Here is a 20,268-nt window from a genome sequence, read left to right as displayed (position 1 = left end):
TGTTGCTAATGGGCGGGGCGTCTGCCAGTACTTGGTAGCACATGGTTCTCAGTGTGTTGTGTTGTGTTGTGTTGTGTTGTGTTGTGTTGTGTTGTGTTGTGTTGTGTTGTGTTGTGTTGTGTTGCTGCTACCGGTTCTCATGTAAACCGGCCTGGCCATGAGTTCTGTATTGTGTATCTAAGAATGGCTTTGAACTTTTGGTCCTCTCGCCTTTACCTCCCAAGTAGGGCTGTTAGTTTCCAGGTCTCAAAGTGGATACCTTGTCAATACTAGACGCAGAGAAAATTGCGATCAAAAAGAGGAAACGCTGTAATTTATTAAGGATATAACATTTTACACGTTGCATATAATCTATAGTGACTTGGTCACTTGTTTGTTGAACTGCGATCTAACCGTGTTGCCCAGCTGGCTGGAACTTGCTATTCATCTAGGCTGAGTTCAAACTCAAAGAGATCTACCTGCCTCTACTTCCTGAGTGCTGAGATTCAAAGTGTACAGCGTGCTCAGCCTGCCTTGTTTTTAAAACGGTGAGCTGGGGGGCTGGAGAGATGGCTCAGTGATTGAGAGCACTGACTGCTCTTCTAGAGGTCCTGAGTTCAATTCCCAACAACCACAAGGTGGCTCACAACCATCTGTAATGAGATCCGATGCCCTCTTGTGGTGGGTCTGAAGGCAGCAACAGTGTACTCATATAAAATAAATAAATAAAAATATTAAAACGGTGAACTGAGGATCTAAAATCGGGTCCTAACACTTACAAAGCAAGCACTTTATCCCCCGAGCCATCTCCCCAGTGGATTACTCCAACTGTTCAGCTGCTTCTTCAGTTGCAAGGCAACCTGATTCTACACAACCTAGTGACTGCTACTGGGAAGGCTTGTGGCCCATGCCTTTAATCCGCGCACTTATCGAGGCAGAGACAGGCAGATTTCTTGAGTTCAAGGCCAGCCTGGCCAACAAAATGAATTCCATCACAGCCAAGGTTACACAAAGTCTCACAATAAAGGGGTTGGGGGAGAGTTGCCTTGGTCATGGTGTCTCTTTACTGCAATAGAACAGTGATTAAGACAATTATGTTTCCTACTTGGATCAATACCTGAGGCTAAGCAACCTGCTTTAATAGTCAAGAAAAAGGGACTGGAGAGATGGCTCAGCAGTTAAGAGCACTGACTGCTCTTCCAGAGGTCCTGAGTTCAAATCCCAACAACCACATGGTGGCTCACAACCATCTATAATGAGATCTGATGCCCTCTTCTGGTGTGTCTGAGCAGCTACAGTGTACTTGTAATATGTAATAAATAAATCTTAAAAAAAAAAAAAGTCAAGAAAGAGCATTTGGCCCACAGTCATTCATTTGGGGCCAATAACAGCCTTTCTTTCTTTCTTTCTTTCTTTCTTCCTTCCTTCCTTCCTTCCTTCCTTCCTTCCTTCCTTTCTTTCTTTCTTTTTTAACCAATCACAGTCATAGACATATGTGCTTTGGACCAATCGTGGCCTTGCACTGATTCACAGTAGTCCTTCCACTAGAGAAAGGGTTCCCTTCCTGTCAAGGTGGAAATGCTTTCAGGTTCGTCTACATTTCATAGAGGCCCATGACCGCAAAATATCTGGTAGCAACTGTGTCAAACACAAAGGGGAAGCTATGTCTTCAGAAGCTTGGGAAATCAGCTTCAATCTTTACACAGCTTCTGTTGTATGTGCCTGACTGCTGGTGCTGGTCTAAGGGTAGTCTGGCTAACTTGATTGACAGTCCTTTTTCCCCAGGGCATCAGAGACAGTGAGAGGGATGGGTACAATAGATGATAATTAGGGAGTTAAATTGCCCTATTCCCAATGTCTTTGGTTACTTACAGGAAAATAAACATTGAAAGTTTTTAATACTATAAAACAAAACAAAGAAAACATCATCATTAATGCTAAGAGCAATTTAACAGTATGTTTAAAACGCTCAGCACCTATCTAGAGTTCAGGGAAAGCTGGGTCCCCTTCATCTGTCTTGGAATGATATTTTTTTTTCAGATTTTAATAATGTATAGAAAACTCAGGCAGTGGTGGTACACACCTTTAATCCTAGCACTCAGGAGGCAGAGACAGGCAGATCTCAGAGTTTGAGGCCAGCCTGGTCTATAAACCAAATGCCAGGACAACCAGGGGTACACAGAGAAATCGTCTTGAAAAACAAAACAATAATAATATATAGGAGAACACTTCTGTTTTTTATTGTGTGTGTGTGTGTGTGTGTGTGTGTGTGTGTGTGTGTGTGTGTGTGATGTGTATTCCACAGCATAGGTCAGAGGACAGCTTGCAGGAGGTGGTCACAATGAAAGCTGTCTGCTGTTTATGGGCTGCCGGGCTTTGGAAGATGTGTCTGCAGAGTTTGACTGACTGATTAGAGCCCCAGTAATGTGGACAGTTCGGAATGTTGCTGGTCCAGAGTCTGATTTACCCAAACAGCCCCCTAAACAGCCATTCCTTGCCCACTTCTGTGTCAAAACATCCTATGATGTTAAAATCTATTTAAAATCTAAACCTGTAGATTTAGTATCTATTAACTAACAGACTTCTAGCTTCCACCAACCCCAAAGTTAAGAACGTCATCAGATAGCATCCGAGAGCCTGTAGTAAAGCTTGTTCCAGCTTAGCCCTCTCTCCTTGATGTACCACCAATGTATTTTTAGCTTGCCATAATGTGGGACTTTCATTGTTCTGTAAAACTATAACATTACATGAAACTGCTTCCGTGTGAGAACATGAAATTTGGGGAAACCTTAATCTGCATTCCTAGACCATGATCACTCAAACAGTACTAAGAATAAACTAGCTCGGGTTGGGGATTTAGCTCAGCGGTAGAGCGCTTGCCTTGCAAGCGCAAGGCCTTGGGTTCGGTCGCCAGCTCCGAAAAAAAGAAAAAAAAAAAAAAAAGAATAAACTAGCTCTTAGTCCCATTAAGTGAGAGATATAGTTGAGCATACTCAGGAACAAAGACTTCCCTGAGTCATTTCTCCAGCCCCATGAGGACAGCATTTTATGTCAAACAAAATGCTTCCTTGAGAACCAGGCATGGTAGGACACACCTTCAATTCCAGCACGGGGGAAGCAGAAGCAGAGGGATCTTTATGAGTTCCAGGCCAGCCTGGTCCACATAGCAAGTTCCAGGCCAGCCAGAGTTTCAGAGTGATACCTTGTTCAATGAATCAGTTGACTAATTAAAAGGTTCTATTTGAAAATGTTGGGCTGAAGAGATAGCTCAGTGGTTAAGAGCATTGACTGCTCTTCCAGAGGTCCTGAGTTCAATTCCCAGCAACCACATGGTGGCTCACAACCATCTGTAATGGGATCAGGTGCTCTCTTCTGGTGTGTGTCAGAGGACAGATATGGTGCACTCATATATAAAATAAATAAATCTTTAGAAAAAGAAAATGTTAGGCTTGGACTCAGGACTAGTCGGGCCATGCTGATTTGCAGAACTCCCTTCTCCATCCTCATAGCTGCTGTAAAACAAACAAACAAACAAAATGTTTGCTTGAGACAAATCACATGCATTATCCTGTGATTCTGCAACCCTCACTTCCCCTAAGGCAGTATACCAAAACCCAGCAACCAGCACGTCCAGGTAGCACCAGCAAACAGGTAGCACGTCTCATATGGTAGACACACATTAGCTAAAGAGCCAAACTTCTTCCTTCCCTTGGAGCTAGAGTCGTAGGTGGTTGTGAGCCTACAGACTTGGGTACTGGGAAATGAACTCCAGTTCTGGAATAAGAGTACGGGCTGTTTACCACCAAGCCATCCCTCTAGCGTGTACTAGTGATTCTTCATTAATGACATGGAATGGGGTTACCTACCTCTCTAAAACCTGTAAGATGCGATATCACCCCTCACTCCTGTTAGTCTCCCCAGCCTATAATCTCTTCGCAAGTTCCAGCACAATCTCTCCAGCATTAATAATGCTTAGAATAAATTGTTTACCCCCAAACCACAATCTGCCTCAGGGTACCTCTTGAACCCCAAATGTGAGGCTCATTTATATTATATTTCAATGTTGATATTTATATGTATTAATTTTATTACATTATAGGAAGCTCATTTTACATATGTTTGTTAATAAGGTAGTTATTATCACTTGTTTTGAGACCGAGTTTTAGTCTGCAATCGAGGCTGACCTCAAACTTCTGTTTCAGGTTCCAAAGCATTGGAATTATAGTTGCGTACCTCCATGCCAAACTTATGAGTGCAGAATCATTAATGTGAGACGTCCCAGGCTGACTTTGAACTCAGTATGTACTAAAAAAAAATGAACTTGAATTCCTGATCTCCCTGCCACCACCTCCCAAATGCTGGGAATAAAGTACTGTATCACATTGTCTGGTTTGTACACTGCTGGGGATGGGGACCCAGGGGTTTAGCCCGGCTAGTCAAGCAATCTAAAAGCAAAGCCGAGGACTGGAGAGATGGCTCAGCAGTTAAGAGTACTGGCTGCTCTTCCAGAAGACCTAGGTTCAATTCCTAGCACTCATTACCATAGCTCCAGTTCCAGAAGAGGTGATGGCTTCATTTGACCTACATCTTAATCAGGTGTGCATATATATAAGCAAGAAAAACAGATAAAAATAAGAAATTAAATATTTCAATAAATATTAAATGTATTGAAATAAATCTTTTTAAAACTGACTGCCCATGGTGCGTTTTTGTTGTTGTTGGTGGTGGTGGTGGTTTCTGTTTTTTGATTTTTGATTTTTGGGGGTTTTTTTTGTTTGTTTGTTTGGTTGGTTTTTTTTGTATTATAGACCAGGCTGGCCACTTGAACTCACGAGATCCGCCTGACTCTGCTTCCCCAGTGCTGGGATTAAAGGAGTGCACACCACACCCGGCCTATGATGTACATTTATATTAACGGATTCTTCGAGTTTCTTATGTTTGCTATGGAGGTTTGGGTGATAGTGTACTCTCAGAACTAATAGAACTTGTAACCTGAATTTCCTGGACCTCCTGCTTCTTCAACCTAAGCATCCTCTCTTCCCAACCTGGCCAGCAGGTGGCGTAGTCTGGTGCGCTGGTTTCCCCAACTCAGCAATCGTCTTTGAGTCAGCGAACCATCGAGAGATGAAGACCTCCCATTTTCCTAGAGAGAGCAAGTGGACATTTGCCTTTCGGGTGTTGTAGTGGGTGGTGAGAAAGGACGACCCGGAAACGATATAGGGAGGGGCAATTTCCGTTCTTTGTTCTGTTCTCGGTTGTGTGGGACTGTGACAGGGTCCAAGTGGACCTGTTTCGTGTCCGGCCCCTTAAGTCTTACGTCCCTGTCCCCAGGGTGAGTGGGGCCACATCCTGGACTCGCGGTGAGGTGGAAGTTGTGGTCGCCGGGGAAGGGGGTTGGTGTTCACACGTCCGCGGCCCGCGGGGGTTCTGGGTCCACCTTCCTCCTGCAGTCGCTGTCCAGCTCGGCCACCCCAGCTGCACGCCCGCGTGATCCCTCGTGTCGCGTATTGGGACTCCGGGCTTGCTTTTGTGTCTCCCACCGTCCCCAGCCCCAGTGTTTAAAGTCGCCAGCGTCGCTCTCCTTAAAGCAGCTGATGACAGACTGCCACCCTAACTTGGTACTCTCAGTACACCGATTTCTGTGCTGGGGCAGGAGAAGGAAGTTTTTCATTAGTTGGATCAGAGAGCCAGAGAGTGACAGCAGTTCTGGGTCTCAGTGAGAACTAGGGCTTGGGAGGAGGTGCGAACTCGGGTCCTCGGGGACCTCACCAAGATCTCATGTCCTATAGATATGGATAGATTGTCCCGTTTACTGCCTGATACCCTTTCATGGACAAGCCGGAGCAAGCTGCCTGGAGAAGTGGCTGAGTATGTCCAGTGCATTCGCTCGCTAAGACACTGAGAACCTAGATGGACACAGACGCTTCAGTCCACCTCAGCTCTCTAGGGTGTAGTGAAAAGACAGTGATGGTAGTTTCCCTTCCATACCGCTTAAGTATCTATATTAGAAATAAACTAAACCTGATTTTTTCCATCTTGACCCCTTTAATCATACATCACCAGCAGCACCCTAAAGCAATGGTTCTCAACCTTCCTCATGCCGTGATCCTTAAATGCAGTTTCTCATGTGGTGACCTCCAAGCATAAAATTGTTTTTGTCACTACTTCATAACTGTATTTTTTGCTACTGATATGAACCGTAATGTAAATATCTGTGTTTTCTAATGGTCTTAGGTAACCCCTGTGAAAGGTTGTTCAACTTCCAAAGGGGTCATGAGAAACACTGACCTAATGTGAATTTCCAGGAATTAGCCAAATTTGCTGGCTCACATCTATAATCCCAGGACAGAGGCAAATGAAGCAGGGGTATGAATGTAAATTTGAGGCCAACCTGTACTATAGAGTGAATTCCAGGCTAGTCTGGGCTAGACCCTAATTCCTACCCAAGAAAGAAAGAAAGAAAGACCAAAACAAATAAACAAAAACCGTAGAAGTGAACAAAAGGTGCTAAGTTTCCCGTCATGGCTACTTTAATCTTACAGGGATTTACTCCAAGAAAGAGGAAAGGATCTGGAACGCAAGGCCCCTCTTGGCCTGTGCTCACAGGCAGGTGGTCTTTCTTGGTCCCCAGGAACAGCATGAGAGAGTAGGGTTAGTAGCAGGGCAAGGGAAAGGCCCTGCCCACGCCTGGGTGGCAGGCCCACAGTTTTACTCTGTTTGTTGTTCTTTTTTTTTTGACGAATCTCACTACATAAATAACCCTGGCTGTCCTTGAACTCTAGGCCGTCTTTGAACTCAGAAAGGTCTGCCTACCTCTCTGCCTTCTAAGTGCAGGGATCAAAGGCCTGCATCACCATGCCCAGCTTCTAGGTTGTGCGCATGTGTGTGTGTTTCTTTGAGATAGAGACCAGATTGGCAACTCACAGTGCTGCTGTCTCACCCCCTCAGGTGATAGAATCTTAGGCCCGTGCCATCTACGCCAAGTGCCTGGATCCCCTTTTTGTTGTTGTTGCAAGACAGTTTTCCTTGGTAGCCCTGGCTGTCCTGGAACTACCTCTGTAGACCAGGCTAGCCTCTAACTCACTGCCAGCCTGTCTCCCAAGTCCGCCATCACCCAGCAGAACATTTCAACGGTATAATTTTTTTTTTAATTTTTATTTTTTGTCTTAAACGTATAAGTGAATTGCCTCCATGTCTGTCTGTCTTCCACCTGCATGCTGTGCCTAGTGCCTGACGCCAGAAGAGGGTACCATGTGGTTGCTGGGAATTGAACTTTGTTCCTCTGGAAGTACAGCCAGTACTCTAAACTCCTGAGCCATGTCTCCAGCCCTTTGATTAACCTTTTATTGTTGTAGTTTTTGATGTTTGTTTTTTGTTTTGTTTTTTGTTTTTGTTTTTCTGAGACAAGAGTCTTAACAGCCTGACTGGTTGACCTTTAGAAGAAGGTGATTTTGTTGGTTTTGTCCTTTTTGAGATGAGGTCTCATACCCATCTCAGACTGTCCTATTTTTATTTTTATTCCCTGTGAATGGGTGTTTTGCCGGTGCATATCTCTGTGTACCATGTGCATGCAAGTGTCCCCACAGGGCACATAAGGGCATCAGATCCCCTGGGACTGGAGTTGCAGAAAGTTGTGAGCTGCCCTGACGAGAGCAGACCTGGGTGTAGAAAGGCAGTCAGTGCTCTGAACCGCTGAGCGTCACTCTAGCCCCTTGTGTGATTTGCGAGGCAAGATCTCAAGGAGAACTAGAGGAAGCAACACTGGGGTTAGTTTTTTTGTTTTAATTGTTTTTTGAGATAAGGTTTCCTTTTGGAATTTATTTTTATTTCATGTGTGTGGGTGTTTTGCCTCTGTGCGTGTGTGTGTGTGTGTGTGTGTGTGTGTGTGTGTGTGTGTGTGTGTGAGAGAGAGAGAGAGAGAGAGAGAGAGAGAGAGAGAGATACCAAGACCTGTGGAGGCCAGAAGAGGGCACTAGACCCCCAGGAACTGAAGTTCCAGATGTTGTAAGTTGCAATATAGGTGCTAGGTCTTCAGGAACCTGGGTCTTCAGGAAGGCTCTTAACCACGGAGCCATCCCTCTAGTCCCAAGGTAAGGTTTCTTATAGCACAGGTTGGCCTTGATCCCCCTACCCCTTCCTCCCTAGTGCTGGGATTACGGGTGTGAGACACCATACCGGACTCGGGGTTAGTCATTTCATTCTGTGGAGTGATAGCCACCTCACTGTTAACACTTTTCACTCAAAACGTTGGGTGTGGAGCAAACTGTGGAAATCTGGATTTCTTGTGTGTGTGGTCTCATTACAGGGAGGCTCTGAAAGAGCAATCCCATGTGTCTCTTCTCACTGTTCCTGGGTACTGAAGTGCAGTTCCCTCTTTCTGAAATCAGGAGGCACTTTTTAAAAATCAGTTTTGATCTTTTGTTCCTGCAGTCCTTCTTCAAAACCTGCCTCCTGCAGAATCTACAGCTAGCAGACCAGCGACCAGAGCGTTTCCCCTGCCCATGGAAACCCAGGCAGACCATGCATCTCAGGAACCTCGGCCCCTGTTAGAGAGCAGTAAGGCATGGGGTGGGGGTGGGGGGCATTCTCATCTCTTTCCGTTGTTTACTTGTGTTTTTTTTGTTTTGTTTTGTTTTTGAGACCGACCGGGTCTCACTTTGTTGCCGTGGCTGGCCACACTCACTGTGTACACTAGGACGATCTGAATGTCAGAGGTCTGCCTGCCTGTGTATCCTGACTGCTAGGATTAAAGGTGTGGACAGCACACTGGGCTTGCTTGTTTGATTTTGAGACAGAGTCTCACTATGTAGCCCAGGTGGCCTTGAATTTTCCATGTTCTTGTGTCTGGAGTGTTGGCCTTAAACATGTCTATTACCATGCTCTGCTCATTCTCCCACCCCCACCTGTCTGTCTGTCTGTCTGTCTCTCTCTCTCTCTCTCTCTCTCTCTCTCTCCCTCCTCCTCTCCCTCTCCCCTCTCCCTCTCCCTCCCTCCCTCTCTTCTTTTTTGAGGCAGGGTTTTGCTGTGTAGCCCTGGCTACCCTATGCTGTAGGGCTTCTATAGCTGTAGACCAAGCTCTTCTGGAACTCCCAGAAATCCACTACTTCTGTCCCCAGGGTGTTGGGATTAAAGGCATGTGGCACCACACCCAAACTAAAATAACGTTTTTGTTTTTGTTTTTTAAAGATTTATTTATTTATATGAGTACACTGAAACTGTTTTCAGACACACCAGAAGGGGACATTGGATCCCATTATAGATGGTTGTGAGCCACCATGTGGTTGCTGGGAATTGAACTCAGGCCCTCTGGAGGAGCAGTCAGTGCTCTTAACCGCTGAGCCATCTCTCCAGCCCCTAAAATAAGTTTTTATTGAGTTTGTTGTTGTTTTTTTTTTTTAATCCGAGTTATGTATTTGTGTGCTGTATATACAGGCCTGCGCCACACTGCACCAAGGTTCATATGTAGAGGTCAGAGGGAGTTGCTTCTCTCTTTCCATCATGTGGATTTGGGGTTGGTCATCAGGCTTGGTGGCCTCATGCACCTTTATTCACTGACTCATCTGACCTGCTCTGAACTCTCTTTTTGAAATGTTTTATATTATCACATAGTAAATATAAATAATAATGTGTTTTATTACATTTTCATACTTTTTTTTTAAAACATTAAAGCATTGTGGGGTTGGAGAGATGGCTCACTGGGTAAAAGCTCTTGCCACAGAGGCTTGAGGACATGAGCTCGAATCCCCAGAACCTACATTAGAGTCAGACATGTAGTAAGAGTGCAGTCCCAGCATTCCTATCGGGAGATGGGAGCTACAGGTAGGAAGATTCTCACAAGTTCACAGGCCAGCCAGCATGACACACATAGCAGAAAACAACAACAATACCCTGTCTCAAACATGGTAAAAGGCAGGGACTGATACCTGAGGTTGTCCTCTGACCTCCACAGGGCATGCATGCATCCACTACTCACACAGACAGTGCTGCCTACACCCACACAGAGGGAAAAGTCCCCCAAACATTAGAGAGTTTTGTGGGAGATGACTTAGTAGGTATAGAGCCCAGGGCCACACATATGCTAGGTGAGCCCTGAGCACTGAGCACTGAGCACTGAGCACTGAGCACTGAGCCCTGAGCACTGAGCCCTGAGCCTCAGGTTTCAACTGCAGTGCCTGTTGTTCCCATGCCTCCTAGGAAAAAGCTCCTAGGTCCTTGTCTCAGTCAGGGTTTCTGTTCCTGCACAGATATCATGACCAAGAAGCAAGTTGGGGAGGGAAGGGTTTATTCAGCTCACACTTCCACATTGCTGTTCATCACCTAAGGAGGTCAGGACAGGAACTCACACAGGGCAGGAAGCAGGAGCTGATGCAGAGGCCATGGAGGGATGTTACTCACTGGCTTACTTCCCCTGGCTTGCTTAGCTTGCTTTCTTATAGAACCCAAGACCACCAGCCCAGGGATGGCACCACCCACAATGGGCCATCCCATCCTTGATCACTAAGTGAGAAAATGCCTTACAGCTCCAGCTTGTGTCAAGTTGATACACAGAACCAGCCAGTACAGCCCTTTTTGTCAGATCTGGTTATATGTAGTGGGTTAGGCCCTAAGACACAAATACCACACTTAGGGCTGATGAGGAGAAGTATGTGGTCAAGTTCAGAGTGAGGACATGTTTCTATTGTATAATAATGACTTAAATGATCTGCAGATGGAAAAAAGAAGCGTGGGTATTGTGTTTTCTGTCAAGGCTTGAGGGAAGCTGCTCATGTTTCTCTGCTTAAGAATCTCTTCAAAAACTTGGCAGTAGTGGAAGGGAAATGAGGACATAACTGGCTCCTGACCCAGCTTGAAGAAAGGGCATGAAGTCAGAGGGAAGTAATGGAGTTTAGCTGTAGAACACTTGCTTAGCATGCACAGAGCTTTGATCCCTGGACCCACCAAGAATAAGAAAAAAGAATATGCTGTTCATGAAAGGAGAGACTGGGTGGTTTTGAGACGTGGCCATGGGTTGTAAAGCAGGTACACTGACTCCTGGCCCTGGTATTGTCCTTCAGCTCTTTCTTCTTCAAAAGTCCCTTCCTTTCCTGACAAGGACAGTCTCGGGGACAAGATGTTGGCTGCTGCACTTCTAAAGGCCAAGTCTCAGGTAAGCTATGGTTCCCTTCTTTTCTTTCCAATGTCTCATTCAGTGCCCTAAATTCAAATTCTGTCCATCAAGACCATAGGTCTGGGCTCAGTGAGATGATGCAGTGGAAAGGTGTCTGCTGGCACCCTGTGAATCCGAATTCAATCCCTAGTATCCACATGTTAGAGCAAACTGACTATCTCAGATTGCCCTCTGACTTCCACATGTGCGCAGTGATACTCCTTCCCCAAATAAATACATGTTAATAAGATAATTACTTCCATTATGGACTCTTGGAAGGGAGTTACGCTCATCACTACTCCTTCAATGCTACACCCTGTTGTAGATGTTCATGCTGGCATTGCTCCGACCGACCTCTGCCCACATCCCAAGGAGGTATTACTTATCTCCATCCTGGCTGCAGTTTGGTCTTGCCAGTCCCTACCCTTGCCCTGAAACTGCATGTCTGGCCATGTGACTGTTTCAGGAGTTGGTGACATTTGAGGATGTAGCTGTGTACTTCATCTGGAAAGAGTGGAAGCGTTTGGAGCCTGCACAGAGGGACCTCTACAGGGATGTGATGCTAGAGAACTATGGGAATGTGTTCTCACTGGGTAAGGACATGTGCTTCTCAACAGAGTATGCTATCTCTTGCCTTCAGGGTTGGCTAGTGACAATGTAGTCTTAGAAAACTCTAATGCTGCCAGAGAGATGGCACTTTCTGCTCTGGCAGAAGATCCAAGTTCAGGTTCTGTTATCCACATGGAGGCTCAAAATTGTAATTCCATTTCGGGCTATCTGAAGCCATCTTCTGGGCTTCCAAGGGCAGTAAACACACACTTGGTGCATGTATACATACATACATACATACATACATACATACATACTACATAGAATGATACACATTAAAAAATTAATTTTAAAAAGTAGTAACAGTGAGAATAACTCACATTTGTAGGGTGATTTGTAGTGTATCAGGTTTCACAGGTACCTTGCAATAATCCTCACAGTAACGCCATAGTTGGGGTGGTTAGTATTATCCTCATTTGATAGGCATGGGGTATAAGGTCAAGGCTTGCAGAAGCAGGCCTGGAGAGATGGCTCAGTAGTTAGGAGCCCTAGCTGTGCTTCTGGAGAGTCTGTTTGATTCCCTGCAACCACATGACAGCTCACAACCCTCTGTTGCCCCAGTTCCTAGGAACCTGATGCTCTCTTCTGGCCTCCACAGATACCAAACATGCATGTGATACACATACATACATGAAGGCAGAACACTTATATATGAAAGAACAAAAAGACCGTTAGACACATAAACTTGTAATCTCAGCACTTGAGAATAGAGGCAGATGGGCCAGCTGATAACAGTTCATACATAATGGCTTTGAGACCACCCAGGCTACATGAGACCCTGCCTCAGACAAACAATGAACTTAGATACTTCTTGATTGGTGATAGAGCTGGCGAACAACAAAGCTTGAGCTTCAGGGTATTTTCTTGTTATTTATGTCTATGTACGCGTACACATGTATATCCATTTATTTGAAACAAGGTTTTACACTGCACCCGAGGCTGGCCTGGAACTTACTAAGTAGCCCAGCATGGCTTTAAATTGTGTAATCCTTCCACATCAGCCACTCTGGTGCTGGGTGTGAGCCGCTACATCTGGCTGAGCCCTATCCTGTTAACACCAAACCTGGTGCTTTAGCCCTGGGTTCTCACACTTACCACATCACGAGTCGACTTCTAAATAATTGAGTGTGCTGGGATTCTGAGCATGTGAGATAGTGCTCCATGTCTAAGTGAACATTGTAGAGTTTTCTATTCCTCTTTTACCTGTTAGATTACTCCAAGGAGTAATCTACTCTTTTGTTTAAGGGCTTATGCACCCCTTGTAGAAATTTATTGTTTTAGTGCTGGGAATCAAACCTGGGTCCTCTGCAAGGGCAACAGGTACTCTTAACCTTTAAGCCCAACTTTTTTTTTTTTCTTTTCTTTTTTTTTTTTTTTTTTTTGGAGCTGGGGACCAAACTCAGGGCCTTGCGCATGCTAGGCAAGCGCTCTACCACTGAGCTAAATCCCAACTCTAAGCCCAACTCTTTAGCTCCTCTTACTTAATTTTTATTCCCAACAAAGCAGGCCATCTCCTCCCACCCCAGCACGTCCTTGATTTCCTCTAGGTTCACGTCTTTTCTTGCCGACTCTGTTTTCCCCTTATCCCTTCTGTTCTTTAGCCTGTTTGTCTTAACTTTGCTTTATTTATACATACAAGTTGAAGGGCCTCTCTTCAGGCCAGTAAAAGGGCGTGTACTTTGGGCACTATAAATGTCAGATACATGATTATAGTCCTCAGACTTGTATTCACTTTCTCACAAAAAACATATGACACTTGCATTTTTTTTTCTTAAATTGTGCTAGATGGTGATTCCAAAACTGGAAATGATCAAGTAATCTCTGAAGGTATGGGGTCATGTGAGATGATATTGGGACGATTCCAAAAGGATGTTTCTCAGGGTCTTAAGTTTGAAGAAGCCTATGAACAAGAAGTCAGTCTGCAAAGGCAGCTAGGGAATTCCTCTGTTGGAAGACTGAATAGGAAAATACAAGAGTTTCACCAAGTGAGAGTTGAGGAAAAGCTCACTCATATGGGAGAAAGAAATGAGAAGTACAGTGAGTTTGGGAACAACTTCACTGTGAATTCCAAACTTACTTCACATCAAAGACTTCCCATGGGAGACAGACCCCATAAGTGTGATGAATGTAGCAAGAGTTTTAATCGAACTTCAGACCTTATTCAACATCAGAGAATTCACACTGGAGAAAAACCATATGAATGTAGTGAATGTGGAAAGGCCTTCAGCCAGAGCGCACATCTTATTCAGCACCAGAGGATCCACACTGGAGAGAAACCCTATGAATGTAAAGATTGTGGGAAGACCTTCAGTTGTAGCTCTGCTCTCATTCTACATCAGAGAATTCACACGGGGGAGAAACCTTACGAATGTAACGAATGTGGGAAAACGTTTAGCTGGAGCTCCACTCTTACTCATCATCAGAGAATCCACACTGGTGAGAAGCCCTATGCTTGCAACGAATGTGGGAAGGCCTTTAGTAGGAGTTCCACCCTGATTCATCATCAGAGAATCCACACTGGAGAAAAACCCTATGAATGTAATGAGTGCGGCAAAGCTTTCAGCCAGAGCTCACACCTCTATCAGCACCAGAGAATCCACACTGGAGAGAAGCCCTATGAATGTATGGAATGTGGAGGGAAGTTCACCTACAGTTCCGGCCTTATTCAGCACCAGAGAATCCACACAGGGGAGAATCCCTATGAATGTAGCGAGTGTGGGAAGGCCTTCAGGTATAGCTCAGCTCTTGTTCGCCATCAGAGGATTCACACTGGAGAGAAGCCTTTGAATGTAATGGGCGAAAAGCAAAAATTCAGAGTTTCTGCTGAATTAAACATCAGAGAATCCACATGAGAGAGCCATAAACTATTTTCCTTACATCCTGAGTCTACAGAGCTCTTGCCTTACCTTTTTAATAGGACCAATTTAGGGTCTGTCCCACCTCAAACAATTCACTTACAGTGGGGCTGACTGGGAAAGCATCCTGACACAGTGATTAGTAGGATTTCCCAGGAATGGACAGCAGTCTTAAGAAAAATTGTGAGGCAAGCAGTAAACTAAGCTCTGGGAACAGAAGGAAGCTTGGGGACCAGTCACCCCCTTTTGGGAAGGGGTTTGCACTAAACCAATTTTCTCACACCAGAAGAGCCTTTCTTTCCAAGGTGGGGATGGATGCTTATTTGCAACAAAATTCCAATGATTTCACTAGTTGGAGTCAGTCTGGTGAGCAGAGAAGGCAGACTGAAGAATATTCTGGGTCACCATACACTCTGGGAAGAGAAACAGAGAGGCTGTATTTCTTTTTTGTTTGTGAGACAGGGTCTCACTATGTACTCCTGGTTGTTCTTAGACCAGAGTGGCTTTGAACTCAGAGACTTGCTTGCCTCTGCCTCCAGAGTGCTAGGATTAAAAGCATGTACAACACCCCCATTCCAATGCAGGCCCCAGGGGCTGCATTTCAAAGGCACTCTTCCTAATCCAGCTTTAATATTGGACAAGGGATATGCTGCTTTGGTACACAATTCTGTGAATTCAGGAAACTTGGTGCTGATGGGATTATTTTGTTAGGGGGAAACAAAAAAAGACCCCATCAAGGGTTTCTGTAATGACTATCCTTTGGGCTTTTGGAACAGTTGTACCATGTTTTCAGGAGCAGTCAGGCAGTTCTGTAGGCAGACCACATATCTTCCCTTGTGACATCACTGCCTGAATCTCATAGGAGCGGTTCGGAACCCGAGGTAGATCAGAAGCGTTTAGCATTGGCCTGACTCCTTCCGTTTTTAAGCTTCCTGTTACTGTGGTGAATTAATGCCGGCCTCTAGTTACTAGATGCTCTCAGGGAACTTACCTCCCCTGCTTGCCCTGCCCTCTCACATGTAACATCTGGCCTCAGCATCTGGACCTCTCTGGATTCCAGCTCTGACTTCAGCTAAAGCTTTGCAGCAGGGCTCCTCCTGGGTTTGGGAGGTGCTTCCTGAGTGTTCCCAGCCCAATGGATGGCTTTCCATATTTCCCCAGCCCCGTCCTTCCTGTAGCATAAGTGAAATGCACTACTAAACAGAATTGTTTTTCAGAAGGGAGTGTTTTTGTATGGGAGTCACACTTGTGTCAGTTAAAATAGCACAGTGACCATAAATGGAATCCTAAAGTGAAACTTCAGGATTTGAAACTTTTCTTTGATAAACTTTTTTTAATATAAGTGTATGTAGCCATCTTCATACCAAATTCAGGATCTTATGAGCTACACAGATCATTTTGTGTGGTCTAATGTCTAAGAATGGTGCTGAAAACTAAAAAGGTATACTTGACTCCTGTGTATCAATGGGTCAACTTCTCTGCCTTGATTTGACCTCTTTAGAAGGCTGTTACAGCCATGGAACATGGTAGGCTAGGGGTGTTATAAAGAGATTAACATTAAGATGTCCATGAACTCACTTTTTTTTTTTTTTTTTAGAGTACTGTGATTTAATATTTGTCTTTAATTTTACAAAACTACAGAACCGATCATCCAGGCTACTTAAGCACTTGTTGCCAGGCCTGATGGTTCAGGCTGTAATCTCAAGCTTGGGAGGTTGATAGAGGAAGATCACAAGTTGACGGCTTGTCTGGACTGTGCTGAGTTCAAGGCTAGCTCTAAGTCCGGCCCTGGTTGGTCAGTGGTGAGTTACCTAGAAAGGCCCTGAAGTTCGGTCTGGCTCGAAAAAAAAGAATTTAAAAAAAAAAAAAAAAAAAAAAAAAAGCAGTCCGGGCCCTGTTGGTCATCCTAGTTACCAGAAATGAAGCTGAGCCGAATCTGCCTCTTCGTCAGTTTTACAGTTAGCTTCAAGTTCTGTCTTTCCAAGCAGCACAAACAACAGAATTGTTTATCAAATAAAAATTTAGAGGACATTTTTCACTCATAGCAAAATAAGGTGGTGTATTTCCCTTGTGCTGGAGATTAAACCCAGTGTCTCATGCTGGGAAGCAATTATGTACCTCGGCCCAGACGTTTTTGCATTTATTTTTGGTGTGTGTATTCATGCACGCATACACATATCATGGCATGCATGTGGAGGTCAATTTGCAGAAGTTGGTTCTCTCGCCATGTGGGTTCCAGGGATGAAGCTTAATTCAACTTCTGGAATTATATATTAATCCATCATGACCAGTTAAATGATAGTTTTAAAAAGCTTTCCCCCCACTTAAAAAAAAGAAAAAGAAAAAAGGCCCAAAGGCCAGAGATGTAGCTCAGTTCGGAGAGTACTTGCTGCACTTGATAAAGCCCGAGGTTTGAGCTCCAGCACTGCATAAATTGGGGAGGGCTTAATTCCAACACTTAGGAAGGTCAGGAGTTCAAGGTTGTCCTCAGTTACATGTGTTTGTAGCTAACCAGAGCTACATAACCCCCTCCCCAATAAACCATAGATTTTTGTTAGGTACATTATTTAAAATGCCAGTGATGAATGAAATTGTATAGACTCTCCGCATAAAGATGATTGTGTTACCAGAATAGTTTGTCCTAAAATAACAATTCTCTTGCTTTTTCTTAAGATTTTATTTTTATTTATTTCTGAGTTATAGGCCAGAGGAAGCTGTACAGGAACACTCGATTCCATGGAGCTGGAGTCATAGGCTGTGAACTATCTCAGATGGGTTCCCAAATGCCAAACTTGGATCTTGTAGAAGAACAGTATCTTACTACTTGTTCTATTGCCGTAAGGAGACACCATGGCCAAAGCAAACTGCTACAAAAGGAAGCACTTAGTTGGGGCCTTACTTACAGTTTTAGAGGTTAGAGTATGGCCATCATGGCAGGAACGTAGCACTGGTGGAGCTTTGTATCTTGATCCACAGGGGTGTACGTGTGTGTGTGTGTGTGTATGTGTGTGTGTGTGTGTGTGTGTGTGTGTGTGTGTGTGTGTGTGTGTGTACAGAGACAGGGAGTAGAAACAGACAGAGGGGCATGGTCCTGGCATGGGCTTTTGAAACTTCAAAGCTCCACCTAATCCTGGGCAAACAATACACTGGGACTAAGCATGCAAGTATATGAGCCTATGGGAGCCATTCTCCTTCATACTCTTAACTGATGTCCAGCCTAAGAATGATAATTAGGACCAACTGCCCATTGAGGCAGGTTGCAAACATGAGAGTTGTTCTAAATGCACTGTGTGATTCCTTTTCATCCCTACAGCTCCTCAGCCAATATCTGATCCATGCCTTATCCCATATTTTTGTGACTCCTAAAGTGGCCCTGGCCTTTGTTAACTCCTTCCAGGACTTTGGTTCCAGCCTCCCCCTGAGTCTCTGCAGTTTTCATTTCCCATACACTCTTCCTACCTACATGTATTAGTTGCTGTACTGTTGCTATGACCAACTAACTGACATAGATAAAACATTATGTGTAGGTAAGCATTAATCTTGGCCCACGGTTTCACAGATTAGACAATTTTTTCCTTCTCCAGGTTATTCATTTATTGTACAAATTAAGTATTACCCAATGAATTGATATCCCCTCTCCAGATGTGGAACTTAACAGATGCGGTCAGACATTTCAGAATCTTGTTGCTTTATTTAGTAGCTGGGGACTTTTTAGACTTTGACTTGAAGCGTAAGCCTTTACAGTATTTCCTCCATCTATGACACTCTAAGGATTGAAGTACAGGGTTTGAGGTATGGCTCAGTGGTTAAAAGGAATTGCTGTTCTTCCACAGGACTTGAGTTTGGTTCCCAGTACCCATTGTTGGGCAGTTCACAATCACCTCTAACTCTAGCTGCAGGGGGATCTGACGCCCTCTTCTGCCCTCTGTTGGTACCTGCACACAATGGTATATATGTACACAAATACATTTAAAGGTTGAAATACCTTTGAAGAATTGGACTTGGATATCTGTTTCTGGCTCTGCCATGACTTCTATGACTTAAGGCTTCCATGGAGGTGGGAGAAGAGATCATTTACTGAGTGGAGTCGATGTCAGTCTCTGGTAACCTTTGTGATGCTGGAATCTATTTACATCTGAACAGATACTATTTGAATAAACAATAAAACAAAAAGTCCTTTGCCTAAACCACAGAGTCACAGCTGACATCCTCAACAAACTCAGTTACCTGCTCAACGTGGACAAAAACCAATGGAAGCTGAACATCGTGGTGGGGATGTGTGAAGGCTGTTCGTTTCCTGGCAACCAGGAAAACAACAAAAGGGGTCTGGAACTAGGTATCTTCTAGGGATGGACCCTGCCACCCATTTCCTCCAGCTAGGTTTTTTTTGTTTTTTGTTTTTTAACATATATTTATTTTATGTATATAAGTACACTGTAGCTGTCTTCAGACACCAGAAGAGGGCACTGGATCCCATTACAGATGGTTGTGAACCCCATGTGGTTGCTGGGAATTGAACTCAGGACCTCCCGCTAGCACTGTCTCTGCTGTATGCTCCAAACAGCCACGATTTTCCCAGAATCCCTTTGTGCTGTTACTGCCTCAGATATGGGAGAATATAAGGTTACACACGTAAAAAACACACAGGACATTAGTAAACCGCACCTAGACATAGGACTGACATCAAATTTCTTCAAACAATAAGGGATAGGAAGGGACTGCTACCCAAAGAAGTGATGGCAACATTTATGGAGATCTTATATCAAAGGTACAAGGGACCAGTAAAGTATACACTATTCCTGGCGTTAAGTTTCTCCTGGTTCTTCCTGTTAAATGGTACATTTTGCCTTTCATCTGTCTTAGGTATCATTTCATTTTTCTTTTTTTTTAAAGGAAGACTAAATGGTAGAGGATGAAGAGATAGTGAAAAACAGCCCTGTTAGGACAAAAATTAAAAAGATAAAACAGTACACACTAACAGGGCGTGAGTAGACAGGAACGGGCAGAGGCCACAGCCTACACCTGGAGCCGCTCAGTCGACTGCTGAATGGACTGGATCTGCTGCCTTAGTTGAGAGCCTTCTTTGATGGTAACAGAACAGGCGATGACCGGCCTGGAGACTCCACAGGCCCGCCCCAAAGCCTGCTTAGAGCGCACAAATTGGTAGGGGACATTCTTGTCTTCACAAGGTGAAGGAGAAAGGTGCAGGATGATCTCTTAGGGCTCAGCGTCTGCTGCCATCACAATGAACGCAGAATTGCCTCTGTTGAGAGTTTTGGTGGCTTTGTTGGCTCCTTTCCGAAGCTACTTGTAGTTACACGGCTGCTGAACAAGATCTAGCAGCTTCTTGGTGAGGAGGGCATCCGAGAGGAGATAGGCTTTCGGATTCACATCAGCCTCCATCATGGCTGTAGTGCCTGGCCCTGGCTCAACAACGGCCCACTTCGGACAGACTCACGAGTCTTAATTCTTCATCATGCTACAGGGTTGTTTATTTTCCATCACTTCTCAGCCCTGCCTACTTCACTGCTCTCTTTTTTCCCCCTATGTATGCCTGGCTGTTCTTTGTAGACCAGGTTGGCCTGGAGCTCAGAGATCCGACTGCCTCCACCTTCTCCGCCTCCCACATTCTGGGACTAAAGGCACATGCCACCACACCGCGCGGCCCAGCTCTGCTTC

General features: G+C 44.7%; 1 protein-coding gene and 1 pseudogene across 1 annotated transcript; one reads left to right on the top strand and one right to left on the bottom strand.

The window, feature by feature from the left end:
* Positions 1–5,204: 5,204 nt before the first annotated feature.
* Positions 5,205–16,364, top strand: Znf3 (zinc finger protein 3). Its single transcript, XM_032887008.1, has 5 exons — positions 5,205–5,311; positions 8,410–8,535; positions 11,034–11,125; positions 11,592–11,718; positions 13,520–16,364. Exons 2-5 carry the CDS (start codon positions 8,481–8,483, stop codon positions 14,584–14,586), a joined length of 1,341 nt encoding a protein of 446 aa, XP_032742899.1. The 5' UTR covers positions 5,205–5,311; positions 8,410–8,480; the 3' UTR covers positions 14,587–16,364.
* Positions 16,365–19,503: 3,139 nt separating this feature from the next.
* Positions 19,504–20,095, bottom strand: LOC116885702 (annotated as a pseudogene).
* Between the last annotated feature and the right edge of the window lie 173 nt (positions 20,096–20,268).

This window comes from Rattus rattus, chromosome 16 (assembly GCF_011064425.1).
Source record: "Rattus rattus isolate New Zealand chromosome 16, Rrattus_CSIRO_v1, whole genome shotgun sequence".
NCBI classification, from domain to species: domain Eukaryota; kingdom Metazoa; phylum Chordata; class Mammalia; order Rodentia; family Muridae; genus Rattus; species Rattus rattus.
The sequence above is the reverse complement of the archived record's forward strand: the minus strand, read 5'-3'. Positions and strand labels throughout refer to the sequence as shown.

What these genes read in the sequence shown, in the direction of transcription:
- Znf3 (XM_032887008.1), top strand. Translation starts at nt 8,481, where the DNA reads ATGGAAACCCAGGCAGACCATGCATCTCAGGAACCTCGGCCCCTGTTA. An exon ending in TTCTAAAGGCCAAGTCTCAG is followed by an intron (nt 11,126 to 11,591) that starts GTAAGCTATGGT and finishes TGACTGTTTCAG; the next exon opens with GAGTTGGTGACATTTGAGGA. An exon ending in TGGGAATGTGTTCTCACTGG is followed by an intron (nt 11,719 to 13,519) that starts GTAAGGACATGT and finishes AAATTGTGCTAG; the next exon opens with ATGGTGATTCCAAAACTGGA.